Below are 13531 nucleotides of genomic sequence, written 5' to 3'. Positions count from 1 at the left end.
AGACACAGGCCGACAACTGATTTGGGCTCTCGGGATTTTTCTCTAAACATAGCTTAAAGTCTATCCGTGTAGGCCCCACCTCGGAAAGGCAGAAGCCGCTGCAGTTCAGCCCTAGGTGAAATGGGCAGTGCGCTCGTACCTTGTATGTAACCCACAATCAGCAATTCAGCATTTTAAACCTGTTTGGAATGAGAAGGTTCTGGCACCTTTGAGTCTGAAAACTGGAGATGTTGGTTCGCTGAACAAAAACTATATACACGTACTTGTAACTGGAACTGGATAACGGAAAATCGAAACTGTCAATCAACTTCCTAACTTCAAAACCTTTAGCCGTAGAACTGTTGGTTAAAGTGAGACGTTTGTTGTGGGTTCCATATAAATATGAATACGATCAGTAACTGAACCGAAAGAAACACTCTACATGTGATAAATCCAACAAAGATATGTTTATATGAGAGAGAGCAAGGAAAGACTTGGCAAGTTGCGAGCCCCAATTGCCATAAATGCAAAGGAATTATAACTAACGTACCATGGACATATTTGATCAGGATTTGTTGATAGCCTACATGTATGATTAATTATAGTGCTATTATTAATGAAACCTGGCTAAATAATTCTTGAAGGCTGCCAACTAACATGTTTTTCCAACAATGGAAGAAAAGTAACGGTCATATGGATCAGAAAGATGATTCAACCAAGCAAATAACAAGAAAAGAGTTGCTCATGAATCTCTGGTTACAATCCATATGTATAGCATTAATCGCACAAACAAGCTCGAGGAACTTTATTTACACTCTCCTAGATAAACTTTTTTTTCTCCCGGTACTTTGAAACCAAAGACCAACTAAATCTTATGGGCTTTCACAGAATTCCATCTCCTGATGTTCATGCAACAATGAAATAACAAACAAAAGAATTTCAGGTCATATGCCATCAAGTTATAAAGGAAACAAAATGAAAAGACTCTAACACGTCTACTGTCAAACACATATTCAATGAACTTGTAAGTTGAAAATATGCAGCCAATAACCTGGTATCTTTCTCTTATTTCCTAAAAGTTGTAGACAAATTTGTCTAAATGCCTTATTGCACTACCCTCCTATCCCGGTGGAGGAATCATGAGGCCATTTGATCAGTCCCACTTGATATCAAAACATTGTACCCTACTAGCCCATTCAAGGAATCATATAGCCAGTTCCCCCATATGTTTGAAATTCTTCCATTGGTATTTGAGAAAAAATTAAATAAAAAAGCCAAAAAAAAAAGAAATTCAACTTAAAGTTGCTACATGAGAAAAGAGATAGTTGCAGAGACATGGAACCTTTCCCAGTCACCAACTAACCAACCATGTGCAAGATTCCTATCCCACCCAGTGCCTATTTACAAAATAAAGTGTTTCAACAAATATGAGAATTCCTTTCTATTGAATTAAGAACCTTTTTTTGGGTAAACGAATTAAGAACGCAATATTGAGCCATGCCAATGTGAGAAAAGGATAATTTTACATTGGGTAAACAACATGATGCCAGAAAGGTTGTTCATTCACTGGGTAAACAACTTGTTTAGGATTGAAAAATGTTTATACTTTATACCAGTGCCTATTTAATTGCTTTTTACCTAACGTGGACTTGTTTAGGCTTGCCTCAAGGGGTGTGGCACAAAGGCAGCTCGTAGAATCAGGAATGTAATATGTTCTACATTACATTAGCTACGTGAAGTAATGCACTTGAGTGAAAAAAGATATTAGAGGTTTTAATGCTTGAAAATGTTTTATATGTTTGATTTTATTTTTAAATTCTCATTTGAATATGCTTTACACAATTACATCTTATGTTTATGTATTTTAATTTTAGATAATAGGTTTTTTAAAACATTATTTTAAAAATTAAGTTTATATTTTTTATTAATATTATGTCTAGTATTTTTTAAATTTTTTTATTTTCTGACATTTTTTTATTTTTTAGCACTTTTTTTATGATTTTGCGCCTTGCGCCTCAGGTGCAAATTGACCCCTCCGCCTTTTTTTCGCCTTGCGCTTTTAAAACACTGATATGGCCCCCTGAAGTTCTCTGGCATGCATATTGGATGAGAAAATATTGTCACTATAAATCAGAATAGAAGCATTGGATAGAACTGCCAATCAAAGGGACACTTTGACTCAATTATCCATCAAATTCATTACTCCTGACACAATCATATGGAAGAATCAAAAGGAGCCTAAAAAATAAGAGTGATATCTTGTCTCTGGACACATCGACTCCCTACTCTGTGTTCTTTCAGGAAAAGGAGGGAGAATCCATTTTGGCTGTTTTTTTCCAAGTTCTTCCTTACCTCCACTGTATATTTTAGATATGCATGTATTTCTTTATTTTCATACATTTTGTTTAAATAGGCATAGCCCTTTCAACAAGCTCAAAACCACTGGCATCTAGACACAGTGCTTCATACCTACATAAAACTGGCATAAACTCTTCAAATCCTTGTGCATCTTATGAGATATGAAACAAAAATAAAGAATTAATTTTTATAAAATTATAACTAACTTCTTTTCAAATAATATGTCTAATTTGAAATTATATTACACAATGGAAAGTAATCTGATAGGTACCTTGCCACAGAGTGGACAATTTTCACTTCTTTCCATCCACTCATATATGCAGCCGAGGTGAAAATGATGAGAGCACCGTGCCACAATCTTGGGATTTTCAGGGGTATATTCTGCAAACAAGATACGAGTCATAGTTAAAATAAAAACATTAAATATAAAGATATGGTGCATTTTCCAGCTCTACAACCACTTAAGTGCAATGAAGCATCCATATCCAACAAGTTAAGAGGCCCACATATCAGAATATCGCTATATTAACATAATATTGTTATGAGATAAGAGTACATCCAAAGCATTAAAAAAACAAATGAAATTACCATCAAGACATGTAGGGCAGACATCTTCATCCTCGGATGATGGTAGCATATAGGTTAGTCCATGTGAGCCTTTAGTAGAAAAAACCTTTTTGGAGGACTCTGTACGGCCAACCTTACATTCTTCTTCAGACTCAATTCCATCCCATTTCTTCCCTGCACCCATTGGTTCTACACCATTGCTACTGCTGCTTCTTCCAAGTGGCTGTGATTCCTCCTGGAAATGGGACATGGACTTCTCACGCCTCGATACTAATCCATCACGCTGCAAGCGAGCATACCTTTGTTCAGCATCATAAGATACTGGTCTGGTAACAGAATGGTACGTGTCGGTCAATGGACTGTCAGGTAATGGGCTGCCCACCCCAGATGATGCCAAAGAAGTAGCCCCTTGAACCGATGATGCCACTGGCCGCCCTTCAAGTCTATGGAACAATGTATTGTACTGCACATTAAAAAGGCAAGCCAGGTAAGAGAAAAATAGAGCACTAGATAAAATAATTATGTATGTTATACCTATCATAGAAAATAAAATAACATAATTAAATGATGGGTGTTGTTAATGTCATCTGTTTACAATTAGTGGTATTTTTGTCAGAATATTTAACAAACAGGGCTTTTTATGTCTTTGTATTTTTCATTTCAAGAATAATATAAAAATTGGAGAGAAGGATCAGTGGACCCAACTCTCACAATTGAACTCATTCTTACTCACAACTTGCAACTCGGTGCACAAAGTCTGGGAAGCACAAGTTGGACAAGGAACACGCACGCATTCAAAGGTGAAATCCATAGTCAGAATAACATTGCCAGACCTTTAATATGAACAGTGATATCTATCAAAAAAATATAAAGTAAGCAACAAAATTAGCATCACAGTTTTTCCCCCTTCCTAAAAAAGTTTAAGAACATTGATTACTCCCTCAGAATTTATATATAGATAGCAATAGATTCCCAAAGCATGTTATTTTCTAGGTTCCATTGCTTGGCTCCAAAAAGTAGGTTGCATGGAATATAAAAATAGCAGACTCTTTACCACATTTTTCATCAATTGTATTGATTTTAAAATGACAAGGGGGTTAATCACTCGAATCCATTAAACCATGGGTCCATCTTGTTTTCCACTTCCATCCAAAAAAGGCCTTGTTCAATTGTTTTATTATAAACATTTCCACGTTGTTCACTAGAAGTTTTTTTAGTCCATTTCAAATTTTGAATTGTAAAAAATAAGAGAAAGAAAGATACGTACAAATAAGCAAAAAGGCATAGTGGACAAACAAAATCTAACGTTTGATTTTCATTTACCACAATATTCAGGTGATTATTCATATGTCAAGGAATTTATTTTGAGATATGGTAGACAATGTAATCAGAAAGTGTCAACTGCATAGTATTTACTTTTTCTTTGCTATACAAAAGTGGGTAGCCTTCTTGCAAACCCCAAAATCACCCCAACCCTGGTGAAGGTGGGATCCACTCCCAGTTCTTAGCTTACCAGCAAGCTAGCTGTCACCTTCTAATAAATATTTATTACAATATCCAAATCAGTGCATATATCTCCCCTAAGAGAAAATTTATGGTTCCACCCTTGTGTTTGTGTTGTGTTTCTAACTTTTATAGAGCTTGTCAATAATTGTGTTATATATCCGATGTGTCATGTAATCACAACTATGAGGCACATACATAAATGTGCCTATAATATGCATGCATAAATACATTATATACAGAAAGAGAGAAAAAACAGGTGCACATGCACAAAGCACATAAAGATCAAGAAATGTAAATGGTGTAGGTGTGAAGAAATCTAATTTCTATAGATTCCTTCACCAATAGCAATTTTGTAATTTTTGGGTGATAACTTATAGTCAATTTGAGTTTTCTAAGGTCAGTTCTAGTTTTTAGTGTTGTAGGAATAGGGTTAAAAGTGTCTACCAATTCAAAAAAAAAATGAAAGAAAAGGTAGGCAAAAGTATAGAATTTCATTAAACCCATAAAAAAACTTGTATAATTAGGAGCTGTACACAGGGAATTTAAAGTGTCTTTTTTGAGTATTGTCTAGAAATTTGAAAAGTTAAAGGTTTAAGTTTCTTTCTTTTCTTTTAGCCTATTTTCCAGGGACCAAAAGTTCAGTTATCTATCCAGTAAGACCAACAGATTGTAAATCCAACATATTTTTGAGTATGGACAAGCATTAAGATGGCCTAGCCCAGCATGGTCCAAGCATGATGTATGATAGGATAGGGACTAGACCAAAATACAGGCCAAAAGTTAAGTTTGAGCTTGGACTAGGACCACTAGATTAACCTTAGCCCAATCTGACTTATAGAAATATGAATGTATGTTCCATGCTCTGTGCAGTGTGCATTAATCATAAAGTAAGTCCAAGAGGTACAGGTTTTGAATCTATTTGTCTAGAAGTTTATAACGTTTATTAAATTATATTCGTTGCTTTTATATACACAAATATATATTGAAGGTATACTAAATATTTCAGTGCCCTGCGTTTGGGGCTTTGGGCCAACCTGAGCCAGCCCAAGACCCAAGTATGAGATCAGGCTGGACTGAAGCCTAAAACCTTGAGCTGAGTTTGGGTCTTGGCCCAGCCTGAGCTTGAAGTCTCAAATTTGGGCCTTGGTCCAGGCCAACATCAACCTTGTAAGGCCCAGCCAAATGGCAAATACTCATTCCTAGTGTCAATCTGTGATGAAATCTAGGAGTTAAGACAATGTGGCATACCCCCCCCAGTGGCACTTAGGCAAGTAGCCCTTGTTGCCTAACTCCGAACCCAATAATTTCAAAACTTTGACTTAATAGAATCAAAATCCTGATTAATAACATCCCCCCAATACAGCTGGTTTCTAGTCGCATCTGTTTTGCTAGTGCATCAGCCAAACTATCGGCCGATCTTTGTATCCATGTGAAAGCCTCTCTTAATTCCCTGGCCAGCCATCTCACTATTATTTTGTAGCCAGTCAATAATTACTCTAGAATCCCCTTCCATAAAGACTATTATTGTTTTTAGTTTGTATAGCTGTAAAACAATCAATAATGATTGACATAGGAAGGGCCTGCTCAATGATTATCCCTAGGTTTGAGAGAGTTACGTCTACTTTAGCAATAGGATGTCAGCCCAAAATGGAATGGATCTGTCTATTTTGGGTGTATATAATGGAGTCATTTTTTACTTATTTGATTAATGGCTGAGACTTCTATGTTTATCTATGTGAAAGAATATGTGATTTGGAGTTGTTTTTTATTTAATTTACTGTAATAGGATTCGTAGTTGTTATTCAGAGTCATTGAGTTGAGTCCATATTTGAGCATTCCTATGGGTTATATATGTGGATTCATCTTAGTTGCAGTGCACTTAAGAGTTGTTTCTAGTCAGTTTTTGAGCCTAAATTAGAAATTTAGAGTTTGTAAAGGGAGATTTCAACCCTACATTGAGTCTCTAAATTGAGACATTCTAATGTTGATTTGATGAACAAAAGTAATTATTGTTTTTTATATAAAAGGAATTTTTTTGTTAAAATAGAAAAGTATTACAAGTTGATTGTTGATAAGGTATTACGTTCTTCTTCTTCCCTCTCTCAACCTCCTATCATTCCATGTCAACAATTTCATACTCAACCCCCTATCATTCCATGTCAACAGCTTTGTTCTCCACTTACTCCCCCCACCCCCACTCATCTTCAACTTAGAACCAATTTCCTTCACTCGTCCACCACAATCTCTTCTTCCTGTCCTTATCCTTCCTCCAACACCTCACCCCCCTCCCAAGGAACTTTCTTTTGCTTGTCTTCTTATCTTCTGCTCCTTTCAAAATGTTCAATTGCTTTCTTAACCACCCTCTCCCCATCCAGGAGGAATAGACCAAGAGACTTTCCCACTGCCACCTGTCTCTTAATTAGTTGGTGAATGTCCACCCTTCCCTCATCAATATTCTCCTTACCTAGACAATCCATCTCCCTTAGGGTCCAATGTCTCCTCCTTGCCCCCATGTCTTCCTCCCTCAACTCCCCCTATTCAATGACTTCTCCCCCTTCAACACCAACCCCTCCACTTCTCTGTACTGAGATCCTCCTCTTCCTATTATACACCTGATGTTGTTGATCAATCCTGACACCCACACTAGAACGTTTTCTCTTTAATCTGCTTCCTATTCCTCCCTCTTTACCAATCCCCGTCCCCCTACTCTCCTCTTCCTTATTAGAGTCACCCATTGCAGGCAAAGAAGACAAAGGGATAGAGCTCACCTCAATGTTCAACAGAGTGGCATTATCAATAACCTTCAAACCAGACCGGATCCTCTCCATAATAGCCACTGCGGCTACACTGGTAATCAAGTTCACATGTTCACTCCTAGCCCCACACCTACAGATTCACTGCTGTACACAAACGCCACCCCACTATCATCAGGGATGATCAAAGGTGGAGCTGCAGTCAATCCACCACTCTGATTCGAATCATTTTCACCCTGCCACAGAGCTTCCACTCTTGCCGATTGCGCACAAACTACCTCATCCAACTTTGAATGGCCTCAAGACTGCACTTCTTCTACAAAGGAAGGATCACACCCTCAAATGGCCTCTCTCTTCTCTACAACTGCGAATTTCCTCCCATTCTTGAACCTCATAGGACCCAGACCCACTCCTCTTTCAAATCCTCAAATCCTATTCTCTTTTCTCTGCCAACAAATGAGCTCAAACCTTTCGAATAGTATTAGGCCTTTACAAAAACGCCCCTCCCTCCTTCACCCACCAATGTGTGCCATAGTAAGACTTTCTCCTTGCAGTCCTATATCATTAAACAATCATTATGACATTAAACTTCAAAACAGGGCTTTTCTTTATATCATTTAGCCTGTCAATGAAATTGGTTAAGCAATCAATTCAAGATATGGTGGATCAATAGCATGGTGGTGAAAATGTCAATCAGTTCTTTAACAGCACATACCCCACTGAATAGCTGGAGGAGGAAGTACCGCACGCATATACAATGCCTGTATATGGAATTACTTGGATGAGCATACTCTTCGAACTCCTCACTGCATGGGCAGCAACAGAAAGCACCCATGCCTACTGCCCAGAAAATTTAACTAAAACACAGCCAATTAGAAGAATAAGTAATATGCTTCAGCAGTGCTGGAAACTAGGGATCTGAATGCAGCCTGCTCTTGATATTGGTGAGAAAGTAACTTCCAAATTTCAACTTCATCAACAGCAAACGGAATGTTGCGAGGGGTCAGTATATTCATTCAAATTCTGTGATATCAAGGCCTCCTCAGCTGAATTTGTAAATGCAAAGGGACCAACTCAATGTACTATGCTAGACAAAAAATAAAACCTCTTTAGATACTTCCCATTAAGTAATGGCATCAATCGCGCAGCCAGTCCTATAACTAGTGATGCAATGGATTGCCATACAATTCTTCAAACAAGTGTCCTGCAATCCATACCAGGAAACAAAAGAAATTCATAAAACTAATATTAGATTACAAAGGAAAATTAGAGCGATGAAATAATCATCTTAATGAGAAGTAATAATACATAACTCAAGATATCACAAACTTAAGTGGAACAAGATGCATTTCTAAGTAACTTCTTCATTCTATTTTCTAGATCAAGCAAAACATAAGTAGCATAATTATTCAGAATATCAACATTGATGGTAGTAATATATTTTGTCCACCATATATTTAAAAACTAAAAAAATATGAGAATATAAACCTAAAGGATGGTGGTTATGCCTGCATGAATTCCAGAAATTAGCAGGGGAAAAACTGGTAAGATCAGTTAACTAATAGGTGCAGGAGCATCATATATTGCAAAACGTTCATAAAAAATATAAAAAAACAAAACAAAACAAAACAAAACAAACAAACAAACAAATAAATGGGCGTGAACCATAAATGACTTCATTTAAATAGTGATCATAATTTGCAGAGTTTTAGTGCACCTGAATATGGAAATGCATTATTTAAGTGGAATCATCGCCAACGCCAACATGATACTAAAATTAGAAATGAAGTTACACATGTCCAAATTTTCCATCATTTTGATGATGGATCCATTCTGCGTTATGTACATGTCCAAATTATAAAAACCGGCATTCAGGTAAGAAGAGAAAAGTTTGGTTTATCATGATTTTCTATGTTAACTAAACACATTATGAATATCCACACAAAGTTGATATACAGCATAAACTCATCCAACTCAACCAGAAAGAACAAATATCGAGATAACCCACCAAGAAACCTAAAACCGATGAGTTGCTTTTTACCATTAAAATCGATAATGCTGCACTAGAACAAATTCTTCTAGATAAAAGCACAACTATGAACAATTATCTGTCAACCATGGAATCGAAATCCAGAAGACCCAAAGCTAAAGATATTCGTAATCCGACATGAATCGTTACAATTCACACATTCCAACAGCTGCTTGCCCGCCTAAAACAAGATCAAGCCCTAGAAACCATCACGATGATCATGAATAATATCATTGGAAAGCATCAAATTTCGAGGCTATGCCCCAAAAAACCATTCAAAGGATTTTTTTTTAGGGCATTTTTATAAATTCCGCACACAATAAATTCTCGAAAAGCGTGAAAACAAAATGGATTTCGGATTGGTGAGACGGGATTCGATCTTCACATTTTACCTGCGAATGCAAATAACTGCGGGGGCTCCTCTGTTCTGCGCCTGGTAGATAAGGTCACCACTCACCAGAAACATCGGGTTTCTGGCTTGAGGAGACTATCTTGGATGAAAGGGAAGAAGGGGTAAAATGAGAAACCGGAGCCGAGGAGAAGGAATACTGACTTACTGAGCGTGGATTTGGTGGAGTGTCGCGTTGTTTTGATTATTTTAATTGGAAAAAAATAGACCAGTGGAAACCCGGAAAGTTTATTACCATTAGGTCCCTTGTTTAATTTCCATAATCCATACCACCTCTCACCGTTGTGCTGTTTGCATATTTATGGACCTTTGTCCCGATCAGGATCAGTGGATGAATTCCAGAAAGCTCTACTTTCCCCGTCTGGTAAGAAACCAAGAATCTACTGTCTAATTCGGGTGATTTCTAGCAACCAACCAAAGTTTCAATTCCAAAATTTCAGGTTAAAATTAATTCGTTTTTCTCTCTTCTAATAAATTACATTTAAACGATGATTGCCTTCAAAAAAACATCTAAACGATGTTTACCACGATTGGAAATCAATTGAATTGAACAATTAATGAAACCTAATCATAAAATTTTTGCTTGTACGCAATGGCACAAAGGGATTATGACTGTGAAACTTAATCACCAAATAAATTTCGGAGGAAGGAGAACAGGAACCATTGTGAATCCCAAGCAAAAAGAAAAGAAAAAAAAAAAAAAAAAAAGGCTTCTGTGTCTAGAACAATTAATTAAACCTTTGATCTTTCTGAGCAAGTGAGCAGAAGTGGAGAAATGGAATGCAATTCATTGCACCTTTTACTCTCTTTTCTTCGTATTTTCAATCTTTTCCATATCTTTTTGGTGGAGTTGATATAACAAGCCATCATTCTTCCAAGTTGGGTTGTTTCAGATTTTGTGGCGGTGATGTAGTCTATAATATTTGCAACCCATACCACCTCAATTTTGCATCGTGTATACATAACCAATGGATAAATTTGTCATAAAAATAATAAGAACAATTCACTACAGTAAATTTGCCTCGTATAGTAGACCGTTTTGAGCTGAGATTCTAACCCTCTACCAACTTCATCAACATTGAGACTTGGACCCACCATTTATCGGTATAACTGCATAAGATCATATTGGTGAGGTTTGGAACATCTTTTGTTGCCAGGTGAACCGGATTATATGCTTTTCTCATTAGACATTGATGATTATCTAAAGTCATGTATATAAAAGTAATTGGATCATATGAGATAGGTTTTCTGCTGACAACGTGCCAACCAGCTGGTTGGTAAGGTCTCCTCTCCCGCCTATATCTTGGTCCCGGGGGTTATGGGTTGGGGATGGATTACCCCTCGTTATAAGAAATTCATATATATACAAATATGTATTATACATATATAATACAAAGCTTTGCCTTATTTATATTTGTACTCCTTCTAAACTGAGCCATAGTAAAAAAATAAAAATATGATGGATATAAAATGAAGGATCCAAATAAACCACCAATCCAGAAAGCCTCATATACGACCAAAGATATGGATGGGTCCTAATATTCTTCCATATGGCTAAAACAAAATAGATCATGTAGATAATATAACCCACATAGGGGGTTTGGCAATTTGGTTGGAAATCATTTCATTTTCCATTAGTTGGGATCTTATATACCGTACCTTCACTTTTATTGGGGCATTTTTGCAATTTCACAATAATAAAGAGCCACATTCAAATTTTTTAGGCTTGAGTGCAAGTTCGAGGTCCCCCGAACTACCGAAAGGGAATACTCCAAGACTATCCCAACTTGCGAGCTAGGGTAATCAGATCGCTCAAACACTTAGGCAGAAAAACCGCCTCAAAGACAACCTTGAGAAGGGTCACCTCGAAGTACCCCTGGGAGCCCGCTACGAAGTAGTTCGTGACAAGATAGCTCGCTACGTGACAGGGTAGCTCGCGACTAAGCAACACAACGCTCTCAAGGAAGCTTCTATCTGACAAGACCGTATCCGTCAGACTGTGCCACGTCTCTCGCTGACGGCGCAGTCCCTGTCCGTTCAGCAGACTGTACCCATGTCTCTCGACAGATAGTAGCGTGCCTGTCCTCCCAGGACGTGTCACCCATCCAATTGGGTAGTACCCTGCAGCGGTTTGACAAGAACGCCTATATAAGAGTTCCCTAGTTAAAGGGAAGATCTCTCTTGAACATCAGAGACCTATTTGAAACTTACTTGCTCTTGAGCTAATTTTGATAACTCAGTGATCTAGCGCAACCTACACTCTTAGCCTCTTTACACTTTTTGTTTTCTCCCCCAGCATTCTAACTTAACATTCGGAGTATTCCCGCTGGGCAAATTCCCCAGGAGTCCTTCATCTTCTTCTTCTTAGGTACCGTCCGTTGTCAGTTAGGAACCAGTCAGCAACCAGCTAGGAGTGCCCGGATTATACCGCATCAGGTGGTAAACACATGATATCCGTAACACATATATTTATTGTATCTAGTGTTGTTGTTGTTGTTGTTACAAGATCCTCAATTTATAACATATGTAAAAAGGAAGATAAACCTTTTTGGGGTGTATTCTTTAAAAGTAAAAAGTGGGATAATTGTTATTTGTACATAAAATTAATATCGTTCTTTAAAAAAAAAAAAAAAAAAAAAAAAGAAATGGAGAGTAGGACTTCAAGGGTAGGACAAAATCTCTTCCTAACAAAGGGTAAACTGTATTATAGGAAATAAAGATGTAAGAGAGGCTCATTCTAAGTTCTGAGGGAACTCTAAGCAACTGGTTTCAAAATTATAGGGATGCCATAGGGCCACTTCAATTCATGTACGTAATTTGTGGTAAACTGCTTCTCTCCGATATTAATGTGGAATACAAACACCAGTAAGGCATAATTCTTTTGAACTCTTTTGTGATAGTAGACTTAAAATTTTTTTATGAAAAGGACAAAATAAATGGGTTTTGTTATGACCCGTTTTTTTTAGCAACTCATGCATTAATTGTATGGGTTCGCATAAATTGACTCCCATACGTGTAACATGTATACTATACGGGTTATTCAATTTAATAACATTTATTTAATTGATTCACTTTCATCAATTAACTTGTTAACATTTTACTTAATTATCTTAATTCAATTAACTTAACAAATTTAAATGACTTCATAAATTAACTCGATTAACCTAATAAATTAATTACTTAAATTATAGGGATGCAAATGGACCGGATTGGATTTAAATTGGGGTATATTCAAATTTAATCCTACACTATTAATTGTAGATCTGTTTCGATCTAAAGATCTGATCGTATCTCATAAACATGGATTTGAATTTAAATTTGATGAGATAGTCAGATATTCAGATCGGACCTAATCCAATCTTATTTTTAATTAATAAATTATTAAAAATAAAAAATAGCAATTTAAATAACGACAAACCAAAAATACAAATATCCTTTCAACTATTTTGATCATATATACATGTTTTTTTATAATAAATAAATAATATAATAAATTTACAAAAATATAATATAAATAATATATTTATATATAAATAAATAACATATACATCGACCGGATAAAGAATGATACGAATTCGATCTAATTTCTGATCGTATCATGTTATCCGATCCAAATATCCGAAATAAAATTATTTGAATGCAATAATATGGGATTGGATATGATTATGATCCGATTCATTTACACCCATATCCAACTCTACCCTCACGAAAAAATGTATACTTTACACAAAAAAGTACCCACATCAAAAGACATGAGACCCGTACAGTCCTAATTCTATTTCTTAATTCAAATAAAAGGACTCATTATTAGGGCAGTTCGTGGGAATGGTTCTGGAACCAGACCAATTATTAATCAGAACAAAATCACGGACCCATAACCATCCGGATTAATAATTGGGATAATTGGACTTGACCCGAGTATTCTGATTA

General features: G+C 36.4%; 1 protein-coding gene across 3 annotated transcripts; it reads right to left on the bottom strand.

Moving 5' to 3' along the window:
- Positions 1-675: 675 nt before the first annotated feature.
- LOC148862303 (E3 ubiquitin-protein ligase At3g02290-like) lies at positions 676-10309 on the bottom strand. Of its 3 annotated transcripts, none has more exons than XM_088981647.1 (5): positions 9585-10309; positions 7879-8367; positions 2926-3367; positions 2609-2718; positions 676-878 (listed from the first exon to the last, which is right to left on the bottom strand). In XM_088981647.1, the coding sequence occupies exons 2-5, from the start codon at positions 7996-7998 to the stop codon at positions 852-854; spliced, it is 699 nt and encodes a 232-aa protein (XP_088837773.1). In that variant the 5' UTR covers positions 7999-8367; positions 9585-10309; the 3' UTR covers positions 676-851. The 3 variants fall into 3 exon arrangements, with proteins under 3 accessions (XP_088837773.1, XP_088837774.1, XP_088837775.1); XM_088981648.1 differs by having other exon boundaries at positions 9578-9746; XM_088981649.1 differs by lacking the exons at positions 7879-8367; positions 9585-10309 and adding an exon at positions 3638-3778.
- Positions 10310-13531: the final 3222 nt, after the last annotated feature.

The sequence above is a fragment of the Nelumbo lutea genome, chromosome 3 (assembly GCF_056320005.1).
Source record: "Nelumbo lutea isolate HS-2025 chromosome 3, American lotus-T2T, whole genome shotgun sequence".
In the NCBI taxonomy this organism is placed as follows: Eukaryota; Viridiplantae; Streptophyta; class Magnoliopsida; order Proteales; family Nelumbonaceae; genus Nelumbo; species Nelumbo lutea.
This window is presented reverse-complemented; position numbering and strand designations above follow the sequence as displayed.

Excerpts from the sequence above, each read along its gene's own strand:
- LOC148862303 (XM_088981647.1), bottom strand. The coding sequence starts at position 7,998 with ATGGGTGCTTTCTGTTGCTGCCCATGCAGTGAGGAGTTCGAAGAGTAT. Across the intron at positions 3,368-7,878 it reads TCCTCCAGCTATTCAGTGGG|TACAATACATTGTTCCATAG; the intron begins GTATGTGCTGTT and ends TTTAATGTGCAG. Across the intron at positions 2,719-2,925 it reads CTGCCCTACATGTCTTGATG|AATATACCCCTGAAAATCCC; the intron begins GTAATTTCATTT and ends TCTTGTTTGCAG.